The sequence below is a fragment of the Symphodus melops genome (assembly GCF_947650265.1).
Source record: "Symphodus melops genome assembly, chromosome: 10".
Classification (NCBI taxonomy): Eukaryota; Metazoa; Chordata; class Actinopteri; order Labriformes; family Labridae; genus Symphodus; species Symphodus melops.
Window position 1 is genome coordinate 14,936,747 of NC_136700.1, and position 20,427 is coordinate 14,957,173.

The 20,427-nt window shown below is 41.3% G+C and overlaps 2 protein-coding genes across 3 annotated transcripts in view; one reads left to right on the forward strand and one right to left on the reverse strand.

Moving 5' to 3' along the window:
* sphkap (SPHK1 interactor, AKAP domain containing) overlaps positions 1-10,483 on the forward strand; it is a 30,420-nt gene extending 19,937 nt beyond the window's left edge. The window contains exons 7-12 of one of the 2 annotated variants that reach the window (XM_079353509.1): positions 748-4,147; positions 6,457-6,618; positions 7,605-7,688; positions 8,402-8,451; positions 8,842-9,026; positions 9,275-10,483. In XM_079353509.1, the coding sequence (XP_079209635.1) occupies positions 748-4,147; positions 6,457-6,618; positions 7,605-7,688; positions 8,402-8,451; positions 8,842-9,026; positions 9,275-9,427 (4,034 nt within the window). In that variant the 3' untranslated portion in view covers positions 9,428-10,483. The remainder of the gene's footprint in view (positions 1-747; positions 4,148-6,456; positions 6,619-7,604; positions 7,689-8,401; positions 8,452-8,841; positions 9,027-9,274) is intronic. The other variant, XM_079353510.1, reaches the window with a different exon arrangement.
* A 750-nt stretch (positions 10,484-11,233) lies between these two features.
* On the reverse strand, positions 11,234-20,010 carry daw1 (dynein assembly factor with WDR repeat domains 1). The gene is made up of 13 exons (XM_079353512.1): positions 19,894-20,010; positions 19,649-19,721; positions 18,984-19,125; positions 18,286-18,344; positions 18,055-18,177; positions 17,855-17,954; positions 17,498-17,605; positions 17,204-17,310; positions 16,396-16,498; positions 15,782-15,896; positions 15,585-15,661; positions 11,725-11,887; positions 11,234-11,522 (listed from the first exon to the last, which is right to left on the reverse strand). Exons 1-13 carry the CDS (start codon positions 19,931-19,933, stop codon positions 11,488-11,490), a joined length of 1,245 nt encoding a protein of 414 aa, XP_079209638.1. The 5' UTR covers positions 19,934-20,010; the 3' UTR covers positions 11,234-11,487.
* Between the last annotated feature and the right edge of the window lie 417 nt (positions 20,011-20,427).

Sequence of the window (20,427 nt, forward strand, 5' to 3'; positions counted from 1 at the left end):
TGTGTGTGTGTGTGTGTGTGTGTGTGTGTGTGTAACTAGGATAACATCATCTATTTGGATAGTTTGCTGAGTTCCGTATGACTGTAATTTCAACATGTTAAGGCGCAGGCCATAAATAACATGCAATCCTGCCAACTCTTGCTTGGGTCAATATGATGACCTAAATGTGGTTCTTTCTGCTGTTGTGTGGATGGTACAGCGATGGTTGTAGTGTTGAGGCATAACTGGGTCATTGTTATGTCTTAACTAATCTAGTAAACATAATATTGGAAGTAACAGCTGTGCTTTACGATGACTGGAACTTTTCAGTTACAAAAACAGAAAGAATAAAATCATTGCCAGGTAAGATAAAATGTATAGCACAATTTATGAGCTGATAAAGATATTAAGGTATGTAAAATTATTTGAGCATATTGAGTAGAATTAAAATCTTTCTTCCTTCCTGTATAACATTATCAAGGCAGCTGTGTTACAAGCCTAGAACGATTCCTGTAGTGAATGAGAATATATGGGGACTTGTATTGAAATAGTTAATTTGTTACCCTGATGATGAATGAAATATGAAAATGGAAATATTTCATTTGAATTTTGTCCGATGGGACATTTGAGCTTTTATACAGTGTAGGGTAAAGAGGCTAATATTTTACTATTGCTGTGAGACTTTTGAAACTGATTAATCCAGTTCTTTATTCTTGATAACATTTTTCTTTCCTTGTGTTGCTCTTTGTTCCCCTTGTCTATTTGCAGAACCAGAGAGTGGTGACCTGGCTGAGAGCTTGATAGACGCTGCACAGAAACACTGTGTCAGACTTGCATGTCAGAGAGGACAGTTGGCCAATCATCAGAACAGGGACAGTGCAGACTTGAAAAGAGAAGGGCATCAGCAAGCAAGTCTTTATACTAAGGAATCAGCTGGTCACTATGCCAGCAATCTGGCTGAGTCTGTTTTACAAGATGCCTTCATACGCCTCTCTCAAGATGAGGCTTCCTTTGTCTCTGAAGCGGCTGTCAGTGTGTCCCTCTCTAACCACCCTTCCAACACCTCATGTCTCTCTAAGACAAAACAACCTTCCCAACAGCGCACCTGCTCTTTTGAACTCCCCAAGATTGTTATAGTTCAAAGCCCAGATAGTTCTGACGGGGCTGTAGAATGGCAAGAGAACCAGTTGTCTCATGCGCCTGATCAGGGTATCAGCACCAAAGCCAGAGAGGTTCCAGAGAATGGGATGCAGGCCCATAATTCTAACCACAATGGAGTACACCCATCAAAACATGTGGAGGTGGCTTTGGCTTGTGCTGCCAATGTCATTGGCACCATAACCACCCCACAGCTTACTGAAAAGCTAACCATGGAAGCAGCTTCAGAGGAAGACATAGATGAGGACGTAGGGGAGGAGGTGCAGGAACCAGAGGAGAGAGCTGACTACTCCATCTCCTCAGCAATGTGTGGCATGGCTCAGGTAGCTGGTGCAGTAGCAGCAGTGGAGTTGACAGAAGAGCCAGGGGGGGTCTGTGATTCTGATGCTGAATCTGTTGAAGTCTATAAACCATCCTCTGGTCTGATGTCTGCTGCAGAAGCCTCTACAGCCATCACGTTGCATTGCAGTGTGGCAGAAGGAACCAGTGTTGAAGTGTTTCGTGCCAATATTGCTGAAGTCTTACACAGGGAAGCAGCTGAGGTGCTTACTCAGTCACAAGGTTACAGGAGTGTAGCCCAACTGCTGGAGGCCACCCACAACAAAATAGTAGATGGAATAACTTGTCCAAAAAAGTCCTACATGGATGAAAGAGAGGTGGATGACCTAATAAACGAGGTGGCAGACAGCCTTTTCAAGCATGCTTTGGAGAAAGCTAAAAAGAAAAAAGAACTTGAGGGCACTGGAAAAGATGCACCAAAACTCCAAGTTTTCTTGCAGGATAGTGTAAACAGTTTGCTATTCGATATCCTTTACCTGACACAGAAGAAAATCAGTCACATCTCTAGATGTGACCAGGGGTCATTTGAGACATTAGAGGGTAATATTTTTGCCAAGGAGCCTGCTACCAGCAAAGAGATTAAGGACCCCTTAAGTCAATTACAGTGCCTAGTTGGCCATAGCCAGTCCCCCATTAGAGAGAGCAACAGCAACGTTCTTCATGACACTGATAAACTGAGCATGGTTCTGGGGCATGAGGAGAAATGTGTGCTTGATGGAGATGATCTCATGGCATCTTCTTCAACACCAAACATCAATGATCAACAGCATCAGTCAACATGGAGACAAAATATATATAAATCCACCTCTTTGTCTAGCAGGGACTCATCTGACCACCATCAGATTCAACAGAGCAGTAGTGCAAATAGGGAAACTTGGAGTGAAATCCCATCTCATAGCACAGAAAAGAGAGGAAGACTTGGAACAAGCAGTGATAGCAGACGGGCCTCACTCACACCCCAGTCCTCACTGAACTCTTGCAGTTCTCTGCACTATTTTAGAATGGACTCAGAGTCCAGGACACCTATTACGTGCTATGCCGATGATTTGGCTGCTACTGTTGTCTCTATGGCTACAGAATTAGCAGCCATCTGCCTGGAGAACTCGACAGGTAAACAACCCTGGTTCTGTGCTCTAAAAGGGGCATCTACTGAAGGCCCAGAAGCCTACTTGTTACCTGCTTGCCGTTCAGTGCTCAGAAGAAAAGAAGGTCAAAGTGGTAGTGCTTCCTCTAAGAAACATAGGGCACCTCGTCTTAGCGAGATCAAGAGAAAAACTGAGGAGCAACCTGAGCTGATGGAGCGGCTGGTGAACAGGGTGGTTGATGAATCAGTAAATCCAGAGGAACTACAGGATCCATTTGCACTCTTTGCCTCTGAAGTCACTGCCAGGATCATGAATTGCCCTGAGCTAAATGTGGTAGATACCTCCAAAGCAGGCCAACCACGCAGCAGGTTGCAGTGTGAGAGGTGGAGTAGAGGGAAAGCATCTAGCTATGAGAGCATTCCAGAAGAAGATGCAGACCCCTCCGGCGCATCCAACACTCTGGGTCTCGGCAGTCGGTTAGGTCAGAACTTGAGTCGCGGAGGCTCAATCTCTAAGCAGTCCAGCTGTGAGAGTATCACAGATGAGTTCTCACGTTTCATGGTTAACCAGATGGAGACCGAGGGCAGGGGCTTTGACCTCCTGTTGGACTACTACGCAGGGAAAAATGCAAGCACTATATTGGCTGCAGCCGTGCAACAGGCTGCTTCAAAGAAAAATGGTCATCTTAATGTCCGCACCTCATCCTGTCTCTCCAAACAGTCCAGCACAGAGAGCATCACAGAGGAATTCTATAGGTTTATGCTTCGGGACATGGACAAGGAAAACAGGGAGTATGGGATTGCAAAGACAAAAGAATGGAGCAACAGCCTGTTCCCCCCTTCTGCTAGAACACCATTTTGTATAAGACAGTCCTCTGTACCAGACCGGCGCTCCTCAGATTCAAGATTAACTGTCAACTCACCCATTAAAGCCAATTCTTTTGATGGATTTGCCCGGAATGTGCATGGAGACACACTGAACATCTTCCCCTCCAATACGGTGTCGGCCACTGGACTTTGTAAATCAGACTCCTGCCTCTATCAAAGGGGCAAATCTGACCAGATTACTGATATGTTGATCCATGAGACCTGGTCAAGCTCGATTGAGTCGTTGATGAGAAAGAACAAGATCATTGTTGATCCAGAGGACAGTATTGAGTTGGAGGCAGCAGGAGACTGCCAGCCCCATGTGCAGCAGTTTGCCAATCGCCTTGCAGCAGACATTGTAGATATTGGCAAGTCTTCTCTGGGGGGGCTACAAGATGTAGCTGGGGGAACATGTGGATCACTTCCACAGCCGCATATGCTTGTTGGTGAGAGAAGAAGAGGGTTCAAACAATCCCATCTGGGTTGTGGGCGGAGTAGGACAAGCCAGGAGAAAACTGGTGCCGGAATAGGGTCCACCACCAGCGACAGCGGTGCACCACGCCTGATGGGTCCCAGAGATGTGCCATTGATCCACATAGAGGGAGATCAGAGAGATGAGGATGCTCTTTTAAACTCTGAAAGAACAGGAAGGGGACTGCAGGATACAACCGAAGACACGTCAGCTATCAAGCGAGATAGAGCTAGAGCCAACAGCAGCAGGTATTACACTGATCAAGGCCTTTCTTCTATACGTGATGGTTAGATCCCTTTTAAATGCATTGGTTTTTTTAGATCCCAGCCACAGGTTAATCATACTGTATATTTTACAAGTTACAGTGAAAAATTCCATGTATAAAAGTAGAATATTTACATTTTTTGACATGCATGACAAATAATTGGCAACATATAAAGCTATTTATTAAGTGTTGGATCAAAGAGTTTTGGCTCAGAAGATTGACTCAAAGGGAAAACTCATCTATTTTAGCAATAAATATTGAAATATTGAAATATTTGGCAAGGCTTTGGCTAATACTGTCTGGGTAAAGAAGCTTAAATGCAGAAGTCTTTAGCTTGCTCCATTTGTTTGAAGGTTTCAACTTATCTCAAGAGGTTCAAGCTGCACTGACAAGTGGCTTACATGAAAAAAACACAAGTTACATATATTATTTCATATAACATCGATACAACGTAGATATCTTTATGCATGTAGTCCTTCTCATTGTTAATAGACATGGTAAGTTTTATACCAGGGGAAAATTATTTTTTGCCATTTGAAACTTTTTGCTTTCATTTTCAAAGCCTATGTGAACAGATTAGAGCAGTGACACAGCCAGCCTGGGTGGAAAGACTCAAACAAGGCTCTCGCAGCTCAATATGAGGCAATTTGGCTTTTCATCTGTCTTTCTTCTCACGTTACCTTAGAAATGTAAATGATCAGTTAATGGTCATATGAAAATTATTACAGCAATATCGCACCTTTTTGTGTCATAGCGCCAATGTTGACCAATCAGCAAGCAATTTGGTGGCCTAGTTTTTTGGGTTCCTTTTACAACCCAACTGTAGAAGAAGTATAGAACTTCAGACGTAATCATGAAGTTTAACTTGAAAAAAACAAAGAGATCCAAATAATAATCCTTCTGAAACCTACAATTGTTACCTGCCTTCTGGTTCTACATTTTTATGCAGGAGATATGACTTGAGAAAGACTTCAACAGAGAACAACGGTCTTAACCTTCATCAGCACTATTAAAAGGAAAACTCGATTTAGAGGAGAGAAATGACAGTAGCAGCGCAAGCCAAAAAAGTTCAACTTGATGTCTGTCAGAAACAGCGAGGGGTTGAGGTTTTGTCCCAGGCATTTCATGTCTTATTCAACAAAGATTGACATTTCAGAAAAACAAGAGCCTAGTAGAATCCACTACATTCTAAAGACTCAAAGAAATCTTTGTGGCCTTTTAGAGGAAACAACCATGAGTAGACTCCCAGAAGACCTTTTAGCAGATATTGTAAGGGTAATGAAGACAGGAGCAGTTCATAGTGCTGCTCCATGTTGATACTTCACATGTAGAAAGATCATTCATTTGAAAGGGAGGTACAAAAAAAATTTATATGTGGGAATCTGATGCATTTTGATCTCAAAAAAGTATTTCAAGAAAATTAAGGTCCTCAAAATAAGACCCATTCAAAAGAGAATGAGCTGAAAAGCTCCTAAAACCTCAAGAGAGTCACAAGAAAAGCTTCCTTTAACTTAAAAATACATGTAATCTATGTACAAGTGGAGTGCTTCTGTGAGCCCCTCATGTAAGAGTGAAAGTCAATCACAGGCCAAGTCAATACAACATGATTTCCCTCTGGGCTTGTCAAGGATGGCAGGCCTCAATCATCTGATTAAGACTTCATTTTATTCTTTTCCTAAAAAAAAAAAAAAAAAACCAATATCTGGTTGCATCCATTTCCCTTGAGGAAAGCAGTTTGCTGATGCAATAAAGATACTGAAATGAAAGTGTTCCAATCTACAGTTTACAGCCAACTTGTACTGTAAATAACAAGAATGACAACAAGCACTGAAATCTTTGACAAAAACATTTGGCAACAGAACTCTATTGCTTGATGAATTAAAGTATCTTTGCTCATGGAAAAAATAAACCAGGAGTCTAAACAAAGGCCTCACATATTTCTGAAGGAGATAATGTATCGTAGAGAGGGCACTGCTGATGTTAAACAGCAGGTAAAACCATCTACTCCTCACCTTTCCTCCAAGTTATTCCACCTTTTAAAACAATACACCATGATGACCATATTCTGCGGAGGACTTTACACCCACTACAAGCTTTAAGTTGTAATTATTGACTTAATTCAAACTACTGTAGCTCCGCGAGTACAACACCTAAATTGTTAATAATGCATAAACTTGACCTAATTAGAAATTACCTTAAAACTATTTAGACCAAAGTGGTCCACATAACTGCAGACATTGTGAAGAACTAGCCAATGGTCATTCCCACCATCTTGCGGTTTGCTCTCCCCAGCAGTGAAAGGGACAAGCCCGCTGTGGTGATGGCTGCAGTAGTGAAGAGGGACAAGCGTTCTATGAGTGCTAGCAGTGAAGAGAGCATGGGGAGCTGGTCCCATATAACCCCAGAAGATGACCCCCATGAGGAGACCAGTAGTTTTATCCACCTGAGCGAGGGGTCAGTAACCATTGCTCCTTAATGCTGCTGCAAACGCTGCTACACCCACCCTCACCCCACTCTCATTGGCCCATTGCTGCTGACAGTTTGTGCTCTCTAGTGCCAATGCCAATTTCTCCCCGGCAGCTACAATATCCACACCTGCTAAGATGGTTAATGGCAGAGTGCTTTGTCCACAAAGGCCTCTCCATAGCTTGCATACAGGACCACACCATGCCTGCACCACACTACACACAACTCCCTGCATCCTTTAGTTCTATAAATGCTTCTGGGTTGAAACTTTAGCTATTTCCTCATTGCTTCATCGGTATACCTCCAGCCAACTTCCTACTGTTTTAAATGAACCATCCTGCCTTGAGTGTTTACTCTGTGCCTTCTAGTTGAAATAGGCTAACAGCAGAAACGGTCCTGTTTTGAATTTGCCTTAAAAAGTAATTACCAGAACATACCATTATTATAGAGCAAATTCCATAACACCAGAGTACAGATTGTAAACAAATCTTAAATATGGGTTTATTTCTGATCTCTGTACTTATTAGACTTTCTTTGTGAAGCTGGAAGGTAATGATGTACAATACTTGTTTTAATATATTGCAGGGGTAGTTGTCTGCATCACAACACAACACTTGCTGCTCTTTGCAACCTCTCCATCTACCTGCTTACTTTAACCTCACCTCATTCCCTCGTTGTCGTGACACATGGGCATGGCTGCCAGCCCTGCCTGTCCACCCCTGCCAAAACTACCTCTAATTCTGCTCATCTTCATACTCAGACAGGCTTGCTGCTGGACCAAAATCCTCAGCTCTCCCACCTTGAGCCGCTGATTCCACTGCAGCTGCTGTTTCTATGTTAATCACCAGCTAATGAACAACATGACCTGCATCGCTGCGTCTAGTTATTGTTCCCTTCACACATCAGTGATCATGTCGAGCGTCTTGAGACAACAAGTGGGTGACACTGTCTCCTGTTTTTTTGTTGGTTAACAGGAATGGAACCAGCAGCGCATCCAGCCTAGGCTTGGCCGACCTGGATGCCTTCTCTGACGTACCCACTCAGAGCACAGTAATCAGGTACCTGTCAGAGTCCCTGGTCTGGGCTGAACATTTTCTCATTAATGTGTCATTCTGAAGCTCATTACAGCAATATTCGATACAAAAGAGGCTTCAGAACATTGCTTTTTCTTAACTTGAGTGCAGAAATGAAGTGACTCGACAGTGAGAGGCTGCTGGATTAAAAATCATGATGGAAGATTAAAGCTAATTAAAAATGTGCTGTCATTATAGCTCTAAAAGTCGTTTAAAGTTTTACTGACTAAAAGCGTCTCAACTACGCTGAATATTTTGTATTATGAAAACATTTTCTATCTCAATTTATAATTTTTTAAATTAGCACAACCAGATTGCTGGTTAATAAACTATGTACACTTGGATTAGTGAGCAGTTATTCTAAATTTAAAATCATATTTTGGGGCTGTATGAGTTTTTCTGTCTTCCTCTAAGAATAAATACTTGGCACACCAATCCTTATTAAAATACAATGTATAATTTTCCTTTGGTTGAAAGGACAAGATCTCAAGTGTTGAATCGTAAATTGTAGCTTCGAGGAAAGCACTGCTAGCTGTATTCCCAACTTTTGTTGGCAGCTTCATGGACATGAAAATGCTATCCATTTTTTAAAATCAATCTCTTCCCAGGAAAGTTAGTGTATGTCAAAATGTGGAACTGTGCCTTTAAGAGATAGAATTTTACACCTTTATTTAAAAGTGGTCTTCTTTTCCTCACAGCGAGGAGACAGAGAAATGCTATCTGGCAGGAACCTCGGAGCATGCCATAGGTAAGTGTAGCAAAGTGTTGTCGTGTCATCATCTTCATACATGTACTCTCTTGGTTGGCTTAAAGTGTCACAAAGGCTTTTAGATGACGACATATTTCCTCTGTAATACATCTGGTCATCAATAATTAAAAAGAGCCCATAGTTCGAGAAGTGTCTCAAAACAAAGTTCATATTTGTTTAATGACTTCAAGTCCTTCAAAGATTTGAAGTGCAACAGAGACATTTATATTTAATGAAGCTGCACATACTCCATAACACCATGAAAAGGTTTAGCTTGTAGATAAAATAAATTGTCCGTGTGGGCTTACTGAGTGAGGACAACAGTTACCCGTTAAGGTGTGTACTGTAGGAATGCTCTATCACTACAATGTGCTCCGTCAACTTTTTCAGAGGGCGCTTCAGCAAGGACAGCAGGCAGCAGTGGGAACCCCAGGGTGCTGCTGGTGGTAAACTGTGACCTCGAGTCTGAGAGTGTGCATTCTGAGCTACGAGTGGCTCTGCAGTGGATTGCTGCCTCAGAGCTGGGCCTGCCAGTGCTCTACTTCAGAAAGTCTCGAGAAAAGAGAGTTGCAAAGGTAAGCATGGCTTTGAACACTTTAAAGTAGTGGAACTCACGCCTCTCTAGATACGGTTGTAAAGTTTTCTTATTCGAGAACCATATTGAATTTTAGACTCTTTGTTAATAAATGCACTAATTGTCAAGAGTTATTTCATAATAAACTTGTACAAGAGACAAATGTTGCGTTTGCACTCTTTAAACTTTATCACTGAGAAAAGTGATGAGGAAAATAATCATGTATTTATTGTTGTGCGTTTCCTTCAGTTCCAGAGGGTGGTCCATCTGATGTCGCAGAAGGCGTGGCGGATTGCAGACTTGTTTGGAGCTGTGGTACAGTTCTGTGAGCTGCACAGGAAAGAGGAAGAGGAGGGCCAGTCCCTGTCCAGCCTGTTCGACTGGCTTCTGGAGACCCTGTAGGGTGGACTACTTTCTGCATACTGCAAACAAACAAACAAACAAAAAATCCACACACACATTCTCACTCATTGACTCACACTACTTCCTGTCAGCCCTGTCCTGTCTCATCACACCATAAGTCCCCAGCAGCTCGCTATAAACCAGACACGAACAAACAGTGGATCTGTCTGTAGAAGTTGTGTCTATATATTTTTTTTGTCTGTTCACAACCACAAATAGACAAGTCTCCCTTTAAGAAAAGCATGTTTTAAGTTTGTAGACTCATCTCTCTAGAGACACAAACACACACACACACACACCCAGCAAGCTGTAGGTGTTCTGGTTGGACATTCCCTAGTAGGAATAAACTAGCCTTCAAGAGATTTTAGTCAGCAGGTTTTAACTGCTTCAGAAATAAATATATTTAAATATATATATAAATATTTATATATATTTACAGATTCACACCACCAAATTATGTGCGTATTTATGTATTTATTCCTAATGAACACAGATGACACAAAGTACAAATAGAGGATAGGAAAATCAGGGGAAATTCTCAAAATAGCTCAACATGCTTGAACCTTTTGTATCAAAACAACCTTGTTAAAAGAGGAGAAGTAAAGATTGTGGAAGCCCAGGAAAGCTCCGTCACTTTCTTATGACGTGCACATTTGCTTAAAGTTAGCAAAAAGTCCAAATCCTTGTTGTATTCATTGGTCAAAATCTCACCTCTGTTGTGACATTGGGATTGGGTGTGTAATCTTGTTGATGTGACTGGAGAACGGATTATTTTGATAGATGTTCTGTATATACTGTTTCATTTTTGGGAACTGCTGCACCTTGGAGTAGCGGACTGCTTTCTTTAGCTTCGACTGTGTCAGGAATACAGAGGATGGTTTGTTCTGTTGGATTTGTATGTGAATTTGGTCTTAGTGGTATTCTAGTGTTAACATCAGCATTGAGGGGGGGTAAAAAAAAAAAAAGCACACGATTCAACTGTATAGAACTCTGTCACAGTAGAACTGAATGTATTTGTCTTTTGACATCAATAAATTTCTGTGATGTGAAATACAAGCAGTCATCATTAACGACACGCAGCAGAAAGAAAACCCTGCTCAGCAGCTTAATCTACACTACAACAATAAATGCATCCATCATGACGTTTGGGAAATATCAGAACAATCAGGTTATCTTTAAAGCAGGAAAACGCTCAGGAAGACAGATTGTTCAGACAATAATATCAAACATGGGATTTTCGCTGCAGCACGTCGTGCTCACAGAAACACCTGGAATGTTTACAGTTAAGAGTCTAGCAAAGACTTGATGAAACATGCTGGATTAAATTCACAGTTGAATGAAGACGTCGTAATGACTTTCAGACCAGAACTTTACAGAGGTTTGGAGGAGTAACACTTTCTACACAGCGGGGTGTTCAATGAGAAGTCTGAAAACTACTCTGAGATGGCTCTTCTAAATAGGAAGTTGAAAGATCATTTGTGTAACCACACAATAAACTAGAGGCAGGGAGAGTTAGCTATAATGGTCTGACTTAGTTAAAGAAATTGTAACGGTTTGAAAAAAAAAAAAAAAAGATTTCCATGCAAACTGGAGAGAAGTTCATATCTTACGTGACGTTATGTCCTGTAAGGATGTGGATTTTAGAGGTGCTTAACTATGAAGTCATCGACGGTAGGCTCCCTGTGTCCGACGGCTTTCAGTCTTTACGCTAAGCTTAACAAATTGCCTTCTGGTTAAAGCTACAAACGTTGCCACAAAGAAATCAGAGAACTAAACCGAAAAGAGTTCACTCTAATTAAGATGACGTTTATGAGCACAAGTCATACTCATGCTGCAGCTCCACACAGATTCCGGCACAGGAGAATCATGGGAACACCCCTCTAACCTCTCACAGATGATGTTTACCGGCCTCGCAGCTCAATGAGGCGGAGGCTTTTTCAGTCAGTCATCCACGAGTTGAAATGGGAGACAGCAGGTCACACAGGACAGGTTTCGCAAATTGCTTTGTGTGTCGAGGCATTAAGATGGCAGGTTCCCCTTTAAATGGTCAAGGGAAGGGATCAGTACCAGATTCGGCATGTGTTATCCTTACTTCCTGCAAGAGAGCACAAACAAGAACAGGTGGCTGCACAGAAGGACACAGCTGCTCGCTTTTCATCTGAAATGTGCAATTATGATTCATGGCAGCCAGAGAGGACCAATTAAATCACTGCTGAGGGCTACATTTGAACTGTGCATGGTGGTCTGTGTGTGTGTGTGTGTGTGTGTGTGTGTGTGTGTGGGTGTGAGGTGTATACCTGTAATGATAGTATCACCCTCATAGTTGAAAACACAGGAGAAGATCTCATCGGTGTGACCGTCCAGGACTTGCAGACAGCTCCCAGACTGAACATCCCACAGACGAGCTGTCTTGTCTGAGCTGGCAGTCAGGACCCTGCTGCCCTGTGGGCTGAAACAGATCTACCAAGAGAAGCAGAGTCAGTTAAATTCAGAGGTGTGTGTGTGTGTGTGTGTGTGTGTGTGTGGTCGGTCCTGGAGCAATGGAGTAAGAGAGAGTGCTGCATAACAGATTATGCCAGTTGTGGTTTTAATGACGTTGGTAGAGTTAAAAATAAATTCACCACATTAGCGGCGTCATTTCACAGAGTTCATTCAACTTAGTGCTTTGAGAGGATAAAGGCACTCGGAGCATTTCCCGAGGAGTGTTACGAACATCATGGCTGAAGCGAACTGTGTTAGATCCCTGGTTTATCGTTCCCTGAGTGAAAGTCAAGGCAGAGATGATTAAAAGAAGTTGGCTCTAAATGACCATGACAGTTTAGTTTCTAATAAAACTCTAAACTTAGCACCACGGAGGGAGCCTTGACAGGAAATAGAAACTGACAAGAGGAGAAGCTGACGAGAAAAGACATTGGAAGCAAAAATAGAGCAAAAAGTAAAAAAAAAGAAAAGAAAAAAAAAGAACAAAGTAAAGGAAAGAGGACACGAGGTAAGATGTACAAACAAACAAGACTAAAAGTGTATCCCAGTACAGTTTGACATTCTTAATGAAATTACATTAAAAAGGTGACACAAGTCTGTTTGAAAAATCAGAAAGGTCAAAAACAAAAAAGACTGTAAGGATTATCTTTACATGAAGTGTGTCAGGTGTTGATTCGACATTAAAAGGAAGAATGTGCAACTTTTTTGATCCACTAGATGTCGCCCTAGAGCACCAGCACTAAACCAAACAAACTGCTGTTTGGGCGACGCCTCCGCTATTCTGAAGTCTCGGCTTTCCTCCAGAGGCACACCTCCAACCCTTTTCCTCTCGCGTTCACAAAAAGGTGAATAATTAAGCCGCATTTAGCGCAAGGAGTGGACAAAGTTGTCCTCTGCTTGAGCTAACGTTAGCACACTCGTAGCTTTATGTTGCACATACAAACAGCTTCATACGTCAGGCCGTCCTGTCCGTGTAAACATGATGTAATCACGGCTCTGACAACAGTACAACTGACGGGACTCCCGCTTCTCACGTAGTGAAAAGTGTCCTGACTCAGAGAGACGTTTATACTGGATATACTTGTTTTCATGTGTAAAATGTTGCACACCTTCCTTTTAAGGTAACAATTCTTGGATCCAGGCCCGCCCCTCCCTACACACAGGACACGCGCTGTGCGTAGGGCCCCGCGATCCATGGGGGGCCCCATTTTGCACAAGTGATTTCATTTCCCTTGGGATCAATAAAGTATCATCATTCTCTGCAAGTGCGCAAAGGATGCACGTGCATTTTGCCGAGAGGCGCACATAGAGCACCGCCACCAAGTCAGCCTGAGGCAGGAGAGAGAAACAAAAGAGACACAATGATTGAAAGCGCGAAGCATCACCATCTGACCAATCAGTGGCCAGATGGGCCGGCAGGCAGTTGTTTGCAGGTAGAGAGTAGAGAGAGAGAGAGAGAGAGAGAGAGAGAGAGAGAGAGAGAGAGATGGCTTCCAAATGTCAATACGATTCGGGAGCTAGCAAAAGAAAGAAAAAGTCCAAACAAGAAGAGGCTCGTGCTTCACTTGAAGGTGGGTATGTTGTTGAAATAAAAAAGAAAAAGCTTTGTGGCATATAAACATAAACTGCTAGCATGTCTGCTCGTGCTAATCATGAGACAGAAGAGACGATAATTGTGTTGAGATGTGGACTGGAGATTACATTTTCAAGCGGCCCTGACAACCATTTATTATTATTATTATTATTTCAGCTTTATTGAAAAAAAGGAGTTTTTAATTGACCAGTTGGTGGTCATATGTTGGCTCAGGTTTATACCCTATCAATCTATGCTTTTATTGTTACACTTTTGATCTGTAAAGTTCTTGTTCTACTGTTGATAGATGCTGTTCATTTGATTCGTTAGTAATTGTAAAAAAACATTTATTATTATTATTATTATTATTATTATTATTATTATTATGTTATTGGAAGGGGGCCCCCCAAAATAAAATCCTGCTTAGGGCCCCCACTTGGCCATGGGCGGCCCTGCTTGGATCCAACATAACCTTCAACCATAACTCCTTGTCAGAAATGAAAGCTGTACCTCAATGTGCCAGATTTTTTAGTATACAGAGCAGAGACACAAAAAAGCTCTGTCCTTGTTTAGCAGAATATAGGAAGAGAAAGAGCTGTCCTTTTAGAAAGAGATTAGTGAGACAATCCTCAAGAATGATTCTCCGTCTAGTCTTTTTTTGTATTACCTATTAGACTGCCTAGTCTCAGAGAGCAGAGGTAACTTCCCAGCCATGCTGCAAATGAAACCTCTGGGTCATTAAACACACATTCATGAAGAAACCTGGGAAATGGTAAATGGGTTAAATGATTCCCATTAATGTAAAGAGTTAATGCAGGGTGACACAAAAACACACATTTGTGCCGAAGTATTAGCTTTCTTCACTTACCCCATGCCAGATAACGTGACATTTAGTACTCTTGTTTCGGAGTCTATAACATCAGGTCATACTGCGCTTACTTAAGGTCAGAGAACGACGAAGTTCCTCACTGAATTTGTACACACAAAGAAAATGACTTTGAGATTTAACTTTGAGATTTAACTTTCAGATCACTCGAGGCATTAACACAGTCGTTGGTCCCCCAGCCTGAAGCATCTATTCTGTTAGAGACGACTGTAGTAAAGGCAATAACCTTCCTGGAACTGGAAAGAAGAAATGTTTAGTAATAAAAACAAAAAAGTAAATAAAAAAAATATCGTATTTATTTTTGCTCTGCATGTTCATATAGAGGAGGGCTGGAGGTAAAGGAGTTTACCTTTTCTTTTCCTTTCCATTCACGTTATTTAAATAAGATAGTTAATACAGTAGAGCCAGACCAATTAATCAGCCAACCCATAATAACGGCCTATATTAGCGTATCAAGTGACTAACTGTATCAGCCTCTTTTATCTCTGATATAACTTGATTTATTCACCAGTCAAACAGCCTTTAATTTAACTTTCATTGTATTAGTTTCCTCTTTCATCAGCAGAGGGTGCTATATGGATTACAACAAGCATCATCACTCTCCAGAGTGTCAGGCGGTATCAGATTTTTTTCATCCCCAATATCGATATAGGTATGGGTAACAGTACTGTTTTCATCAGCCTGTGATTTTTAACGCTGAGAATCACTCACAAAGAGACAAAAAAAGGTCCTCCCGTGTGCCAAGTCTGATCTGATTGGTCAGCCGATCTGCTTTCTCGTAATCGGTCAGTCGTTCGGCTTTGTTCCCAAATATGTCCCGCCTCTTTTATCATATTGGGAATGCAACGGTCAGTGTGAGGGAAGCTTGTGCTCGATACAACGATCAGTTGGATCAGGGACATCATGAGTTTGTGATGTCACAAACCCAGTTTCAACGAAGGGGAGGCGAGGGACCCAGCGTTTCATGCAGCAATTGCTACTGCTAACAGGGGGACGTAGCAGAAGCTGCGTTTCCGCGGACTTTGAATTTTTACATATAGAGGTTCCTAAACATGCACAAGACACACTAAAGAGCATATAATACCAGAAAAAGATGAATATATGACATTTAAAATTCCTGGAATCGTATATTAAACTATTTACGTATGATGTTTAATACTGAACAATAAAACTTTTTGTGTACACTTATTTCACATTACAGTTTTCAAGTTCCCTACCTTGGATATCTCCCCTTCATGGCCCACAAGGCTGACGAGACACTGATGTGTGCTAGCACTGAACACTCGTGCCGTGCCTGTTGTAGAAAGGGAAAGACAGGGTTGTTAGCAGTGCACTGTGGAAACGAGCAAGACACAAGTAAGAAACGTACTCTATTGATCGACTGAAAATGAACATTTCTACTAATAAGTCTCACCATCGGCAGAGGCCGTAGCAATGAGCTGGCCACTTAAATCGAAACACACATCTAGCACTTCTTCTTTGTGTTCAACCAGAGTGGTGACACACTTCCCACTGACTGCCTCCCACAACTGCCAATACACGAACAGAACAAAACACAGTCACTGATTGTACTGTATGGAAACACAGGCAGTGGACAAAGAAGCAGAAAACAGGCATACATGTAAGAAAAACACATAATCAGTCCCATGAGAAAAGGGTTTCCTGTCGATGATCATTACAGTGTTATAAATCTATCCTGGAGGAATGCAGTGAGGTGGTTAATTTCAACTTCAGAGAATGACTCATCTTGGCATACTTAAGGAATTCATTTCTCTACTTGTAATAATGAAGACCTAAGAGACAGGAGGTGGAGAGTGATGGAGAGTTAGGAGATGGAAGAGGATGACTGTCAATGACAGACACCCCCGCAATGGTTTAAACGGCTGAATGAAAAAAAAAAAAAAAAAAAAAGGGGGGTATAAAACTGAAAACGGAAATGAACTCGCGTCTCAAAAGAGTTGTTCGGTGAAAAACTGCAACCCACACACACAATGGAAAGTTGTACGTCTTTCAGCGAATACGGTTCACCTTGCAGGTTTTGTCCATGGAGCCTGTGACGATGAGGGTGCAATCCCAGTTGAATTGAACATTGCTAATCTCTCCCCTGTGACCAATCAGAGTGTGGACACGTCTGAGAAAAAGAGGAACAAGGAAATGATTCAGCTCTGCACCTTTGAACACAAAATCAATGCATGCTTTGTATTTAGTGTACAGCATAAAACATGGGACAGCTCAGGATCTACTGGTACCTTGTGGGCAGGTTTTCGCATAAAGGTTGACCAACTGTGTCGTGTTATTTAGCCCATAAAAACAAGAGTAAAAGTAGTGATGTTTTCTTGGACGCTCACATAGCTTACTATGTGGCATGATAAGAAGTGTCAAATATTCTTTTTTTTTTTTTTCTTGGACCTTGATGTGAATTTGGGTTATTTATCAGCACTGGCTTATTACAATTTTTGCACTTGCACTACTCAGGACTGCACTATTATCTTATCTTATTTAGTCTTATACATTTTAGTCTTTAATTACTTTTTTAATTTATTGTTGATATTTAATGTTAAACCTTTGTAGAAAGAGAGCACAGTCTACCAAAGTTAAATTCCATGTGGCCAATAAAGCTGATTCTGATTCTGGTACAAACAGTAGCTTCATTCAGCTGACGTGAGCTATGTAAATAAATGCAAGTGATGTGACGCCAAGTCGCTCTTGGCCACTTTCACTTTTTCAAAGTAGCTCTCAGATGAAGAAAGGTGGGAGACACCCGGCATAAAAGATGAAACATGTGCACATATTGATGGAGACACTGCTATTACAATAATGCTGTTGTATTTGTTACCTTCCGGAAGCAACGTCCCATATCGACACAGTATGGTCAAAGGAGCCGGTGACAAGTTGATTTCCAACTGTGTTAAAACAGAGAGAGATGACCTCTGCAGTGTGACCCTGGACACATTAAAATTAAAAATAAAAAAAATTACACTTGGATTTCTCACATCAGATATTGGGTGGATAGGTTGTGCCAAACGTCCTTATTTAGGGAATAAAAAGTCAATCAAAGCATTAGAAATGACTGGATGTGAGTTCTGGTAAATAAAACAGGACTACGAGAAGTGAAGGTGAAACATCTCACACAGAGAGCGGCCACCTCCTCTCCAGTCTCGACGTCCCACAGCTTGGCAGTACAATCCATGCTGCCTGTGGCCACCAGGGTGCTCTGGGGGCTGAACGCCAGGCACACCTACACAACACAAAAATTTTACACTCACTAAAGCTTGATTCTGCAATAAAGTCAACAATAATTTGACTGATGTAATGAATGTCTCGACACGTAATATAATACCAAGGAAAAAAAACTGTTAATGAAAGAGTTCATTTGGCCCTGGGCTCAACTGAAGGCCCTTCATCCTAGAAAGAAGACACATGAAAGACATGTACATATACAACTGTAACTACATAACTACCCCTGAGGAAAGGCTGTCAAACATACTATTTCAGCCGTGTGTCCACGGAAGGTATGGAAACATGTGCCTGTCTCGGCGCTCCACAGTTTGCAGGTCTTGTCAAAAGAGCCAGTTGCAATCTTGTCCCTAAATTTGGATAAAGTACAGCAAATAAAATCGAAATCTGCTCGTCAAATAGAGCAACCTTCTCAGGTGCAACTGAAATGTCGCTGAAGCCGCTAATTACCCGTAGGGGTTGTTGAACGCAATGGCATACACCACATTTTTATGACCATTTAGCGTGTGCAGCTCCGTGCCCGAGGCTGTGTCCCAAACTCGACACGTCCTGTCATAGCTCCCAGTTATGAACCTGTAGAGAGTCAGGAAAAGAACGGTAAAGAACAACACAACAAGCGACAACACAGAAGATTTCCTTCAATCCAATTTGCCAAACGTCTTAAAGTCTTTCTTCACCCACCTGGAGCCCGATTTATCAAAGGCAACGTTCGTCAGTGGAAGGACGTGCGCCTTGAGCTCCTGTAAAAGATAAAACGTGAAAATAAAACCTCAACAAACAATAGTCGGTGACTTTATTTATTGCTAGATATTCCTTTTACTATACTTCTGAGCCTGCTAGTGTTGGAAAGATTTTCTCTTCTTGTGCCGAACAGCCGAGTCTTTCATGGCAAAACTGATCTCTCGCCATGCCTGTCTTAAATAAATATGAACACCCTTAAACTCATGAAGTATATCCTTAACATGCTATCAAACTGTATCATACATGTTTTTTTTTTTTTAATTCTACGCCCAGTAACCTCGTCAATATTGCTCTCTAGTGCCTCTTTGTAGGATTGGCTGCTTTCACCACTCAACCTTCTGACTTTCTACAGACATAAGTTATGCTACTCTTCGACTGTTGTTATAATCAGGTGTTGAAAACTTCATTCAGAGAGAGAATTTGTTTTTCCTGTTTTGTCAAGTCCAAAATTGAATGCATTCAGAAAGTTTCTACGTACATAAAACACAACAGCTTTCTTAACAACAGAGCAAATGATTTGAGAACTTTCCCAGAGACTTTGCAAAGCAAGCATAGAATAGAAAATGAATGTAGAAGTCACAGTGCTGATGTGTGAATATCTTCCAACTACTAATGTAGTAATGAATTGAGGGTCTGACCTTGAAGAAACAGAACCTGTGGGTCTTCTGGCCTTGTTTCTGCTGCAGCCGAAGGATCATCTGTTTGACCTGTTCAACCCGGGACTCTGTGATCAGAGGCTCCGACTGCCTGATCTCCTCCACCAACTCATCTGGATTTGTTCTATGTGATGGAAAACATGCATGTGCATTTTCTTCAATTATCAATATGAGGAAGTGACAAAATTACAAGCAAAACAAAGCAACCTGTATTAAATCGTATCATAATAATTGTGCATGCTTGAGAGGTGTGTTAGTATAAATGCAGAGGAAAAAACTTTAACTCCACTCTGGTTTTAAAATTGAAATTTGACAAGAATGCCAGTATGAGCATATGACAGTGAATTGACTTTATAGTTGTTGTTTTTTTCTAACTTTCTCATTTCATTAAAATGTAAAGTATAAATTAAATAATAGATAGATACGACTGGTGTTTCAACATAACAAACTTGAAGTTCTAAGCAAACTCCATCTAGGCTACGTTCCTCACTCACTGGACAGGCTTTAAAGAAACATGGCAGGTAATGTGGTAGATGAGAAGCATCCTCGCCCAGAGGTCAAACATGATATTACATATTTATCAGCTAGCCACACAGTTAGCTTAGGCTACTTCATAAATGCTACCATAAAGGATAAAACGCACTTACTCTGGAGTCAAATGAAACAGGTCGATAGATTTCGACCGCAAGTACCCACTCTTCTCAAACTCCAAGATTATACCTGGAGGTGGGAGAAAGGATGAAAACAAGGAAGTGAACTGTAGTCTACTTATTTCGTGGTTTGGAACTAAAACAGTGCAGGAGTCATGTTTGGGTGAAGCTGCTCTTTGGCAAATTCAATTAATAAGAACTAACGTTACGAAGGAGGAAAAAAAAACATTAATGTGTATTACCTGGTGGATAATATCTGAGGTAGAACCGCTTGAGTTTCATTTTGTCATCTATTGCATCTACAGACCACTTGACTTCACCTATCAACAAACCGTTGCCGTGACGACAGATGTCACCGCGTGCGCTTAGTGCGCATGCGTATTATGAACATAAAAAACGCAAACAAGCTTCACATTTACATCACTTTCCCATAAACTACTAACGCCAGTACAAACTCCCTTAAATGTGGTGTCCCTGATGCAAATTGTTTATTTAAAACAATTATTATTTATTTTTCTACTATTTTAAATAGAGAGTTATGTAATCACTTTACAAATAACCCTTAATGCTACATTTGGCAAGTATAACATTCCCAGGCTGACTTACCTGTCTTCCTTTTAATGTATAATTATATAATCAACTTACAAGATTTAGTTCTCTGTTAGCCCGTCCTCTGTTTTTATTGATGTTATCTAGACTTGTTAAAATCATGTCAACCTACTGATAGTAAAATCTGAGAAAAATCGTGTTTGATCCTCTCAGCAATCCTTTTGTTT